The sequence below is a fragment of the Rousettus aegyptiacus genome, unplaced genomic scaffold (assembly GCF_014176215.1).
Source record: "Rousettus aegyptiacus isolate mRouAeg1 unplaced genomic scaffold, mRouAeg1.p scaffold_m13_p_11, whole genome shotgun sequence".
NCBI lineage: Eukaryota > Metazoa > Chordata > Mammalia > Chiroptera > Pteropodidae > Rousettus > Rousettus aegyptiacus.
The window spans coordinates 22,118,745-22,132,502 of record NW_023416286.1 but is presented as its reverse complement, the minus strand read 5'-3'; the positions used below and the strand labels follow the sequence as shown (position 1 = coordinate 22,132,502).

General features: G+C 35.5%; 1 protein-coding gene across 1 annotated transcript in view; it reads left to right on the top strand.

Moving 5' to 3' along the window:
• Positions 1-262: 262 nt before the first annotated feature.
• The window catches only part of SGCZ (sarcoglycan zeta), a 781,719-nt gene continuing 768,223 nt past the window's right edge, over positions 263-13,758 (top strand). The window contains exon 1 of the mRNA XM_036228606.1: positions 263-1,035. Coding sequence (XP_036084499.1) covers positions 997-1,035 — 39 coding nt within the window. The 5' untranslated portion in view covers positions 263-996. The remainder of the gene's footprint in view (positions 1,036-13,758) is intronic.

The following is a 13,758-nucleotide window of genomic DNA, read 5'->3' as shown; positions in this document are numbered from 1 at the left end:
AGATGTGAAGTGAATGCATATGTATAATAAACACATGCATTTTCCTCCCAGATCTATGGGAATAAGATGAGGCAAGTATGAAATGAATTAAAATGCTTGTCACCTAGTGGATTCCTGGCAGAGGGCAGTCTTTAAGACCCAGTAGCATAGTATTTGTCTGGAGAGGAAATGTTGCTTTTTGACAGATGAGAGAAATCCCATTAGTGCTTGGCTGTGGGAAGAAAGAAGTGAAGTCAGTCACCTGGTGGTGAAGGCCAGTAAAACAGCAAAACGGGAGGAAAATTTTTCTCTCCCTCTCTCGCTCTTTCCCTCTTTCCTCTCCTCTGTAGGAGCCACCTCCTATTCTCTCAACTCTTTAGCATAACCTTCAAAGGAGAACGTTCCCTTCAGACTTTATCTTCTTTTCTCCACTGAGAGAATACCTCTTAGCTGCAAGACATTTTTTAGGTCTATGCAGGACTTTGGGGATTTGGTTATCTTGCCAGGGAAATTGATCATTGTTAATGCTTGGAACTCACAGTGTGCTAAATTAGCTACCAGAGTAAGCCTGACGAAGGAAGGCTTTTATCATATACTCTTTTCTTCAGTTTGAACACATTTGCTTGCAATTTGCCGCATGATGCTGTCCAGGGAAGCAGCTTTTTTTCTTGGGATGCAGCAATTCGCTGGTTTCTAAGCTTATTGCAGAAGAAGAAATAATCTTAAAAAGAGTGGATTTTCACCCCCTGCTTGATTCGACCGAGCTGTGTTGCACCGCGGTAAAGATCACCTGTCACTAAATCTTTGAGGAAGTAAAACAAAGTGAATTATAATTATTATTTATTTATTTTTATTATTTTTAACCGGTGGAGGCGGCGTGATCACGGAGAATGAGACTGAGAGAAGCTGCCAGGGCTTGGAGGAGGATAAAGCTGAGTTTAGGCTGGAAACTAAAAGACTAGATTGTTTTTTGGTAAAACTTGCCCGGTTCCTCTCCACTTCCTTTAGTTTCGCTCCATGGACAGATCAACAAACCTGGACATTGAGGAGCTCAAGGTACGTGGTCTTCTGGGCGGGCGTCGTTCCTTCCTTTCTCGCTCTCGCTTGTTCTCTCTTTCTCGCTGCCTCTTCCTTGCGCCACTAGGATAGTTGGCGGTCGGGTGGGACCGCGAGTGGGCATTTGGGGTGAAGTGCCCCCCGGCACAGGCGCCCCTCCGAGGCCCGAGGACATGGAGGGCGGCTTTCGGAGCTTGGCTGGCGCTCTCGGGCTGGGCTCCCCTCCCCGCCTGCTCTTCCTGACAACAGTCGCCCTGTCCTCCTCGTCAGTTACAGCAGCAGCACTTTGGGTACGAGACCCGGCACCGGCTGCCCGTTAACCTTGCCCGGGGAAGCTGCAGCAGCAGCACGGTCTCTGCCCGCTGTCGCCTGGTCGCCCACGAAGTTGCCCGAGCTGCGCGTCCACTTCGCCTGCTGTCCCCGCTCGCAGCCCGCTTCTGCCCCCGCCCACACGGGGACAGCCCATTTCCGCTCGGAGATTCGCTATCCTGAGGCGGCTGCGGCGACCGCTCGTTGCTATTCCAGCACTTTTAATGAGACCCTTTCTCCCGCGACTGCTGGCAGGGTCTCACAGCTGCACTGCCCCGGGCGCGAACTCGCGTTCACTGGGGGAGGGGGCGGCAGCAAGTGAAAAGACTGGAGAGGTTCCCCAGCTGGCCCGGCGATGCCAGCTCGCCGGACGTGCCTGCCCGGAGCGGGTCTGGGAAGAGAGGAGGGGGCGGGAAGGCGGGAGCGGTCAGGGCTGCGGGGTGGGGTGGGGCCGGGGGCGTCACCTGGGGAGGCCCCCGCCTCCATCCGAGCGTGCAATCCTGGACCCACGCGAAGCCCCCGCTGCTCCCGCCGCTACGCTGGGTACCCCGCTGCTCCCCTCCCTCTGCGGTCGGCTGCGAGGGGCTGGCCGGCAGGAGCATCTAGGCTGACAGTTTTCCCCTCTGCCCATGGGTACTGGTTTAAAAGAAAAAGAAAAAGAAAAAACTAAACTAAACAACAAAAAATCAACAAACCACAATATAATTTAAATGTCCCGCTCACTGGAAATGAAAAAGCGGGAAAGGGGGCGATGCTGGGAGCAGTCTTTTTTTTTTTTTTCTTTTTTCTTTTTTTTTTTTTTAAATTCTTCACCCTTCTTTACTCTTAGGCATTTTCTACACTCTACTATATTGCTTCAAAAGGTTATTTATTTTTTAACTAGAGATTCAATTCAGATGTACCCTTTGTTCAGGTTTTTAGTCACCTCTACTCGCTGGAGAAGCTTGACTAGTAGAGGTTTTCCCGGAAATGTCAGAGTGGATTTGCCCAGTAAGCTGAGAGAGTTGTAGAAATCCCTTGAAGAGAGCAATAGCCTCTGTCTGCAGCCAGCTTTCTGCCCTGGCCAACGAACATGCCCAGCCCAGGAACTCGGTTCTGGAATGTGCAACCTAGATCTCCAGGCTCTCTAATTGCTCAGAAGGAAGAAGGGACAGAGAACGCTTGCGGGTTGTGGAACTGGCCCTGCCACTGACCTAGATGAAGGCGGGGTAGGGGGAGGACGATGGGGAGCTTAGACAACAACTTCATTTAAGTAAGACTCTAGGTTTGTTGGAAAAAGTGAAGTAGGGAGGAGGCATATTTGCTGCTCCAGTTAAAGTTGGAGAACAAGTTTCCTTGTTATGCCAAGGTCACGGTCAGTAGACCCTGGCCTGGAATAGAGATCTCCTATCATCTCTGTACTATACCATGATAGGGCACATTGCGATTAGGTTTGAAAGTATCCCTTACAGCCTTTTCCCAAGCATCCCAGTCACTTGAGAGAGGGTTAGGTTTTATTTGAGGTGCAGAGGAGAGCACATGAATGATGTTTGTGATGTATATTTCATGTAGAGGAAAAGTCTCAAGATGATGATGATGATGATGATGATGATGATGATGATGATTAAATATAAAGTATGGCACAGAGGAAAGCTTTTTCTTATGAGAAATGGAAGGGAAAAATAATTTGGGGTGATCATTTTTCCTAACAGTCCATTACTTTCCTACTAGTTTATGACCCCCCACCCCCAAACCCTGGCACCACTTTAATCATTTAAATCAGCAAAAGAACAATATCACTGTGAAAACTTCTTTCTACTTTAGTAGAAAATCCCAGCTTAACCTCAAAACTACTACATATTAACTCAGAGATTCTCACAGCCAGAGTGTACTAGACTTTATGGTGGAGCAGCAAAGGGTAGAAACTGGAAGGGCTGGGGCGTGATGCAGTGTATTGACAATGACTGACTGGGAAGAAATGAAAGATGTTAAAGGTAAAGATCTGTTGAGGTTGCTGTAAAATTACATCAGGGACAAGCCACTGTTGAGAGTTAAAACTGGCAAAAGAGGAAAGTTAGTCAAGCCTTATTAGAACATGTTTGAGCTTTTCCAGTTTGGGAAATAAATTTGTGTAGTCGGATTTGACTACACTTTTGGAACACAGAGACTTTGAAACACTTAGTCTGGAATCTGTACACTTTGTAGAGGTGGGTACCCTACTTGTGGCATAACTTTTCTGGATTTCCTCATCAGCAGAATCCACTGGCTTGGGTTTTCTAGATAATTCCCATTGAAGTTATTTTCTGATGGCATTTTTTCTGAAGAGACCCTCATAGTGGTCAATGGAGAGAGGGGAGAAAAAACCTGGGGATATATATTTTTTGACATTATTTGCTTGTCAACTATTATTCCTATGACTCAAAGATGCTTATATTTAAAAAATTAAGGCACATCCACATAAGAACTTTTGTTTGTATGATGCTTCAAATAACATGAAAAGAAAAACATTGTTCACTGGGATTTGATAAATAAGTAAATGTACATAATAGTATAATACCGTTTGGCTTAATTTTAGATCATTAGTGTCATTATTAGGTTAGGCTGCTTACCTCAGCTTTCAGGAAAGAAAGATTCTGCTAATTCTTTATCCTTTTGGTAAACTGTTTTCTCTTAATGAGATTGTAACAAAAAACATATTTTTTGCTCTGCTGGACTTGTGGACATTAATTTCTTTAATATTCTGTTATATAAATAGTGTTGTCTTTGCAAGTTTTTAAACTAAAAATAAGCTTCAATAATCAAGTGTTAAGCCATCACTGTCTTTATCATTAAACTAAACATACTATAATATTAAAAGATTTACTGGTGGAAAACTAAAATATACTTTGTATATGAAAGTCACTAATGAAGGCAATCATGTTTCATCTTCTAGTCTGCACAAGTTCCTGATGAAACAGATCAGTGTTGAAAAGGGAGAGAGTTCTTACTCAAAGAATTTTGGTCTGTTCTTTTCCCTTTGATCTCTCTGTTTCTTTCTCCAATACATGTATAAACTTTACTCTGGATTTTGCCCTTGTGTTTGTTTTAAAGAAAAAAACATCAAACAACCCAAAATATGGGTTATTGCTTTGGAAATGTGGGTGTTAGTGAATATTGATATTAGAGAAACACCCTTTATCCTGGAATATCTCTGAGTTATTGAGTACTTTTAGTAGCTGATATTTAAAATGATAACTTCAACTTTTTTTTTTTTTTTTTTTTTTTTTTTTTTTAATTTTAGCTCTGCAGTTGCTCTCTTTTAAACAACATATCTTATGCCCTGGAACAGAGAATGTTGCTAAATTTTAGAGTCGACACTTATAACTTTACTTTCTGTAGCACTTATTTATGAGATAGTAGGATGAATAAATGGCTATATTTAAATAATACACATGATTTTAGTAATTTTTTTACCGCACTTTTGAAATGAGTTTTAATTCACTTGTATTAATTTGTCAATTAAGAGGTTATGCTTTCAGATGCTAAGCATATATTTCCGGATAATTGTAATTTGCTTTGAGATCAAAAACATAAAACAAGATTGCATAGTCCAATTTTTGTGGTTTTATTTGATCTCAGCTTTATTTATTTGTCAGGTTTGTTCTTTTAATAAGATGACTGGCTATAAGTAAAAATGAAATGTTTCCATTATGCAAAACATAAACAATGTGCTTCTGAAATGTTTTCTTAATTATGATTTTGAAAGGTACAAAAATCATAAACTACATAGTTAATCCTGAAATGCACAAAATAACTTTTCAAAAATATAATTATGCTTGTTTGAATTAATTAAATGTAGTCCAGTCACTGTTGCTTAATTTTATTTTTAATTTAAAGAAAATTTCATCTACCAAGCACTTGAAACCTGACCTAGATAGGTGATTTAAATACCTTGCTGAATAATACAACTAGGTCATTAAGAAAGTATTGCTTAAGTGAGAAATGATAATCTAGCAAAAAAAAAAAAAAAAAAAAAAGCACAAGTCTTTAAACAAGTGGTTGATTTGAAATTGCTGAAGCCTTAAACCAAGTCTCATAGTACATTTGTTTAGTTTCAATAAAATAAGAGTGTTAGTACTTAGGAGAATTCTAAAAATGTTTTTTTTTGTTTGTTTGTTTGTTTCAATAAGACAGCCCAGGAAAGCCAGGTTTGTTGCAGTGTAGGAGGCTTTGTGATGAATGTAAGTATGTGGTATTTTTTTGTTAGTCCTCCTCTAGTGAAAAATAGTATTTTCTAACAAATGTCATATTTTTAGCAACGAGCCTTATATATTCATTTCTTGGCTTAGAATAAGGAAACGATTTGTGAATAGAGAATCATTTGACCTCTTTTACATCTAAAGGAATTATAACTTCTCCTTATCTAGGTCTACTTCTAATTCTTTTTTAACAGGAACCAATCATGAAGATTCAGAAACAGTTAACCTTGATTTCTTTATATTCAAATTATGAACTTGTTTCATTGAAGCTGAAATAAATTTCAAGTAGTGAAATGTTGCAGTAGTGAAACATTTTTTTTAAATATATATACAGTTAGGAAGCAATGAGGGAACATTTTTAATATGAGTGAAGAGAGAATTAAGAAAAATATGTTTGAGGGAAGTTATGCAAATGACTATTTTAGAAACCTTTAGTGGCCTGCTGTCATTACTTAAGCATATATTCTGGTCTCTGAACTGGCTATTATAGCTTTGCTGATCTCTGGACTTTACCAGTTGAAAATACATTTAATTTTGAAGGTCCGGGGAAAAAGAATACTTTAAGATTTATGGACTCAAAATCACAGGTAAGATGGCTTAATGCTATAAGACAAAAATAAATCAGCATGTGCCTTTAGGGTCATTCCTTTTATATATTTAATGAGGTGTTTCACATACTGTATTGGAATTTTAGCTAAAATATGATTTGGCAGTGCTTACAACTCTACGTTACTAAGGAAAAATGACCATTAAATTTGAAATTTCATTGAAATTTCTTTGAAGTTTTTTTGAGTATATGCATTTAAATGAGTATGTATAAATTAATAAATGTGTTAAAATAAAAGTTTATAAGTTTAGTTATTGAGAATTGCACTTCTTTTGTGATATAATTCTAAGCTTCTAAATCTCTGTGACTAAAAATGAGCTACCTTATTTTAGATAAATACAGATTTTAATATACTAAATTTGTATTCTACTATTCTAAGTCTCTTCTCTCTCTTGGCAAATGTTTAGAAGCATGAGGTGATCTTATATCTTCCATAAAACTTAAGGGATTTCTAGGCCAACCACATAATTAACACATTTAAGGATTACCATCCTTTCAAGAGAACTACAGAGACATCTTTAAAAATTTTTAATTGCATCAAATATATTGTTTTCTTGATGCTCCTACACAATATTTTTGTAGGCTGACTATGAAATATTGTAAGCCCTGATCAGATTTTAGAACATTTATGTTGCTTTGTTGTTGTTAAATAGGTTATCTAGAGTGGTCTATGTCCGGTTGACATCAGAAAACTTAAAAAATAAAGGGTCTTATTATCTGGTCAGAAAGGCTTTAATTGCTATGGCAATATCCATCTGGGAGACAAGAGATCAAGCTTTAGCCTTAGATATTAATTGAAACAATCACCCCATGCCAAAATGAGTTCATCAGAAGTTAGAAGTCAGTGGCACCCCAAACTACTAAAGCTCTTACTCCTTGTTACAACTCTAACAGCTTACAACCTTTAAGGGGATCATGCACTGGGAGGGGCATTGATCTGGTTGAGGTGATAGTTTAAGACCTTGTTCAAACCCTGGCTTAGATGTCAGCCAGAGGTGACAACTTGGGCATGTGTCACATTCCTTCTTTGCCTCAGGTTTCAAAGATGATCATAGTATTGCAGGGTGAAAATTGAATTTGATTTATGGTTTTTGCTGTAATCATTTTCAGCTACCACGGCTGAAGAATTTGTTTAAACAATATTTAATGCCAATCAGAGAGGTACAACTCTGGTTGGGGCAAGAGAGGTTGGTAACTCTATCCAGTCTACTTCCCCTTGGCCCCTGCAGTTGACCGCAGGACACAGCCTATAACTGTAAGATTGAGGAATGGGTAAAAAACCCCAGTACCAGGTGATTTCTGTCTTCCAAGTCTGAGAGTCTAGGGCTCTGATATGTTTCTGAGAATGACTTTTTGTGCCCTCCTGGAAGAAATTCATTTTAAATTGATGAATAAAGTTAAAACAGCTCTTTTTATTTCCCAAATATTACCTTGTGTGAACATCATAATAAGTTTGTCTGCTGTTATATATTTTATGGATACCAAAATGGAGAACCAGAAAAATCAAGTAAAATGCTTAGGATCATGAGGTTAATAAACAATGAAATAAGAACTCAAATCTATGCCCTCTTTCCAAATACTGCTCTTTTGTATGTAGGCCAGAACTCTAGGAAGTTCATGGAACTTCTGATGGTAGAAATTTCTTACTGAATTTCTCTGTTGTTCTCGTTTCAAAGAAAAATGAAGGTATTTGAGCTATAGTCATATAGTCATAATATTTACTCATCACAAAATAGTTGTTCTCTCTCTCTCTCTCTCTATATATATATATCTATATATATATATAGATATATATCTATATATCTATATCTATATCTATTTATCTATCTATCTATCTATCTATCTATCTATCTATCTATCTATTCCCCCCCACCAAATTGTTCATTCCCAATCAGTTACTTTGGGCAAAATTGATGTGGTTTGATATCTGTAAGTAAAACCTAAGCAATAAATAAATCATATATTTAGGCCACTGAGTAACAGTTTTATAATCTTGTGCCAATCTTTTAAAATAAACTCTCTATATTTGTCTAACTCCACTAGTATTCATCAATATTCTGCCTCTCAGATCACGGCAAATATTTTTGATTTTGTTAGGACTGTAAATTGGATTTAACCTCAAATGTGGTTTTGGCATTCCAGCTTGTTGTAAATTAAGTATTAGTCTTGAAATTAAAAAAAGAAAAGATTCAAATGTTTATACTTACACTAAGATTATTAAGTGCTTAGCTTTTACAATATCCCAGTCATCTGAAAATAAATAATAGATGATTTCACCTATAATAAAATTAAAGTTCCCAGTAAGAATTTTTGAGACTTAACAGAATTAAACATGGATATAAAGTAAATTTAGTTTTGCATGTTGATATGCTTCTTTCATATTGTTTTTACAAAATTTTATTTACACTAGGAATCACAGGTTAAGATATATAGATAACTCAATATTATTTTGGAAAGATATTTCTTTTATATCGATAATGGAGTCAATATTGAATAGCACCTTTTTTGAGGAATACATTTTCAAACTATTGCAAGTCTCAACACTTTAGAGCCAACTAGATGGTATGATGTATCTAATAAAGCATATATCTCTCCCCTTTCATCATCAGAACTTGATTTTGTCATTCTTCTGGAGAACTCTCAAAGAAACACAGTTTTTGTCATTCATCAGTGACTGCTTAAGTGACATGGGGAAGAGAATATAACCAAGTCGACTTTAACTTTGACTTCTGGGTGGTGGATCGGGTTGACTTAAACTGTTAGTGCCTTGCACACACACACTTGCTTTTTCAGTGTCTCAGCTAAATTATTAATGGTGTACGTCATGGACATCGTGGTTACTCTTAAACAATTAAAAATGCAAACCTTAAACTTGTAAGAGCCCAGAGCCTCCTATATTCTTTGCTGGAGGCATGTGATGCTTCAATTACTAACTCACACATTATCATATCTAATTTCTTTTCACATTAGTTTTTAAACTCATTTTTTTTTTTTTTTTTAGAATGGCTTGAAAAAAACATGTTATCTATCTAAGATAAAAGAACATTTGATTCTTTCTTGGGTAGATACAAGCAATTCAGCTACCATGAGCAAGAAGTTTTTGTGGAATATGACATAATAGATCAATGTCATAAATGGGAAAATACTATTATCATTGTGATTCCGCAAGTCTATTTCAACTCAGAGTATTTGAGGGTTTTTAAAATCCAAATCAGAAGGAGAAGCTAATTCAATGATAGAAATTGCTTACTTAAGACTTATTGAATTATATTCTGGATTTCCGCCTTCCTCTTAACATGAGAGAAATTCTATCTAGTCTGAGTACCAGAATTATTTATACTTCTAAGGAACTATTTGGCATTTAACCATATGAATCCTTTTCATCATAAAACTGATTGTATTTCCCCTTTGCTTTGGTTGCTAAAAAGCTTAGAGGCAGATTTTTGGCCCATCTCTAATAAATATACTTTTGCCTTAACTTAATTCCTAGATTCGAAATGCTTTTTTTCACTGTTCCTAAATACTTTCATAAAGATTTAGTGGTTATAAGTGGATATGTACTTAAAGATTATTGTGATCTTTTACAGAGACTCGATTATTTTCAAAATGTTTCCATGGACATCTCTCAATATTTAACATATCTTTTGAACAACTTATACCTCTGTATGCATTTCCTTTGATTTTTCAGGGGCTACAAAATTTAGGAATTATCATGCTGAATATATCCCTGCTGTGTGCGTGACTTCTATTGTATATAATAGATGCATAACTTGTAAACCTGTTTGCCACAAAGTGAAAATCACTACATAAGACTGCTATTTACCACTTAGGTTATCAGAACCTTTACTTGTTCTAAGACACTCTGTCTTAAATCATTATTATAATTATTCTCAAATTTAGCCTTTGTGGAGAATTATAACTTGCATTTCTAAATCTCTGCAGTTCTAATGCCTATTACTTTTATCTGGTGTGGAGATATTATTTTAAGGAAAGTTAAAATAAATAAGTTTATTATAATCAATATTTTTAAAAACTTTTTTCAGATTCAGTTTGTAAAATTGGTGTTTTGATCTCTTGATTGCTCTAAGCAGCAGAGGCAGTTGGACTTTTCCATATTTTATTTCATCTCCTAAGTTTCCTAAAGTTCATGCCTGAGTCATGGTTCAAAGAGTAAGCAGTTAATTATATGCAGTGTTGTGTCTTAATGATAAGGATTCTTCTTATTAAAGTATTTCTGGGAGAAATTATAAGCATTTAATAGGGATGTGAATATACAGCTGAATTAGGTTAAACATATTTTTGACATGTAGCATGTGAAATTGGGGATCCTTCATTTGCTTCTATGTCCAGTTATTATACAAATCTTTCATTTTATAAATACTAATATGTTGCTACATGTAAATTTATTTTATTTCCTAATAATAAGAATAAAATAAGAATAGCTCTTAATACATGATAAATAAAAACACAACTGACTCTGTATTTAACATTTGTAACTAGTAATGTTTCCTGTTTATTTCAATACGTTTTATTTATATTTATACATCCTGAAGTAAATTTCAGAAACATTTGGAAAGATATGATACAAACATACTAAAAATTTAATATTATATGTGATAATACACTATCTCAAATGACTAAATAGTTAATGCTATACTTTAAGTTGACTTCATAAACTTGTGTAATTGTAAAGTTATTTGTGAATGTGCTCAGAGTGTAATTTTTCTGTCTTCTCTGTCTCAGTTTCTGATGTTTAATAGGCTGGGCTACACATTTATCTTAAATTTTGTGCTCATTAAAAGTAGAATGAAATTTTAGTGTTGTCTAGCGTGCACATTGCAATCATTCCCAAAGATCAAAACCCTGTTTTTTCCACTTTTTATTTTATGATGAATAGTATTGGAGTACAAATGAATACTATTGGACTACAAAAGAAGAAACATCAACTAAAATTTGGGAAATTAACAGCAGTTTAAAGCTTAATTGAAAAAGAAAGAATGACTCCAAGTAAACTCAAAAAATAAACAGAATAAATATTATGCTCACACTTCAAAGGAACATTTGACTTAACTGATATTCTGTCCTTCTCTTTTATTTACATAATCCAGCGTCTACATTTTGCATGACAATACTATGGTATTCTGCTTAGTGTGTTACCATTCACTTTGGTACCCAAACTGGACTCTGGAGATCCTTTTCTATTTATCTCATTGACTAATCTCACACATCAATTGATCAGCAAGTCCATCATACCACTTAGTCTGAGTGCTTCTCTCCACACCTTCTGTTAAAACCTTAGACCAAGTTCTCATATTCTCTACTCTGAGTTTTTGTCAAATATATGTATTTATTTTTGTCAAATATATGTAATATATATATAGTCAAATATATGTTTTATGTGTGTGTGTGTGTGTGTGTGTGTGTGTGTGTATCTTTGCAGTGATGTCAACCATATTTCAATGAATTTTAATGTGATTCTGCAGTTGTGGCCCTAGGGTTAAGAGAGGGATAGGAATCAGTGTGAAGGGATTTATATAACCTTTTTTATCAGAGTAAGTTGGTGAAGACTAGAAATGGGCACCAAGACTGGAACTGATTCTGGAGGGAGAGAAATTTGGAGATTTCTAGAAATGCCTAAAGTTACCCTCAAAAATGAAGAAAAGGTGGTTCCTGGAAGATAGACCTGATAGTATTCACTGATTAACTATGACAAAAATGTTTAAATTGGGGGAAAGGAAATCACAGATTATTTAGAGATGATAATAATCAATTTTGTTTTTCTGCCTTGATGAAATCTTTGTATTACACTGTCCCAGAAACATGAATTATGTTTGACAATTTCCTTAGCTGATTTTCTGTATTTTTGACAGTTTGATCAGATTTTTCAGAAATATTATCTGCCTCTGGGAATTTGACAGCTCTGTATCTGTAAGGTGGCCCAAGGACAATATGCTAACAAAGTAAGAAACCCAACTAGTCATAGTCAGAGAGGCATGCCTGAAAAGGATCTTAATAAAGATAGGCCAAAGTATTTGTATTCTGAAATGCATATTATATCTAATGAACTTGGTTTGTTAGTCACTTGTAAATCTCGGTTATTGGTTAGATGACTTTGTAATTATTTTATTTTTGTTATCCTTAATTTTTCAGTAAAAGTTACTTAATCATTATAGCTGTCTTTTAACTATTCAATGGGGCTTATAATATGGACTAATAAGAGTAAGGTAGTGTCAGTATGCATACATCAAAGTAGGAATGGGGAACCAAAATTTAATTGAAGACGGCAAGTGATAACAATGGCTTGTGAGGGATCTCTTAAGGAAATGCAATTTGCAAGAATGAGAGATTGTAGGAAGCAAGATATTTTCATGGATCTTCAAAGAGAGATTCCATCTTTTGAAGGAATTAATCATCTTCCTGACCATTTCTAACTGCTGTACTTCTTTCTGGCCTATTTGACAATCTACATTCAACACTTACAGATTTCCTTTTAGAATAAAATAATATTTGGTCTCTCACCTGCTTAAAAGTTGTTGTTGATATCCTGTTGCTTATTATTTAATTCATACTCTTCAACTTGGTAGAGCTTGCTTATTTCCAGGCTATTTATGACCACTCTTTGACCTTCCTTGCAGCACGCGAGCGCGCGCGCGCGCACACACACACACACACACACACACACACACCCCTTCTACCATAACTTAACTGAATAACTTTTTTTTCTTTGTACTATTTCATATGCACTTTTCTGGAATATACCTCTGCTTCTTTGCTGATAGAACTCTTATTGATTGACTAGTACTTAGTCCCAGGAAGAGATGACTGTTACTTCCTTTGTGTTTCTACTTTATGCATTTAACTCTACTATACATTCTTAACTAAATTGTATGCGGTAGAGAAAATGGTCTGCATAATACTAGTCTTTTGAGAGTCGGCAAAAATTGCTCGCTGGACAGAATAAAGTCCAGTAGTCATAAATGTTCTGAGTTTCTTGAAAATTGTGTATATTTTTTTACTTGTTATAGACTAAATCATATTAGATTAAGGTTATTATTTATATTGTTTTGATCTTCCATAATCTTTCCATTTTTTGTTTAAGCTATACATAATGAAAGAACTATGTTAAAATTTTCTGTTATGATGGTATTCTTACAGATCTCTCCACTTTGGCCTTGTAGACTTGAGACTATGTTGTCAGATACATATAAGGTTAGAATTGTTAAATTTTCCTGGTGAATTGAGACCTTTATTATTATGTAATGATCTTCTTTACCTCTGATAATGACTTCTGTTTTAAATTTTACTCTTTAAAATTTTAATATAGCTACACCAGCTTTAACTAATATCACTGTATTATTACCTAACTTTATTTTGGTTCACGTTTCTGATATATACTTCTTTTGTTCTTTTTATTTTTAACCTCCTTGTATAGTTATGTTTTATATTTATTTCTTGCAAATAGCATATAGTTAGGTTTTAGAAATTAATTTGGATACATTTTTGCCTTTTACTTACCTCATAAGTAATGTAGCTATTTATATTTACTGCAATTTCTAGTATATTTAGATTTATTTCTACAATCTTACTTCT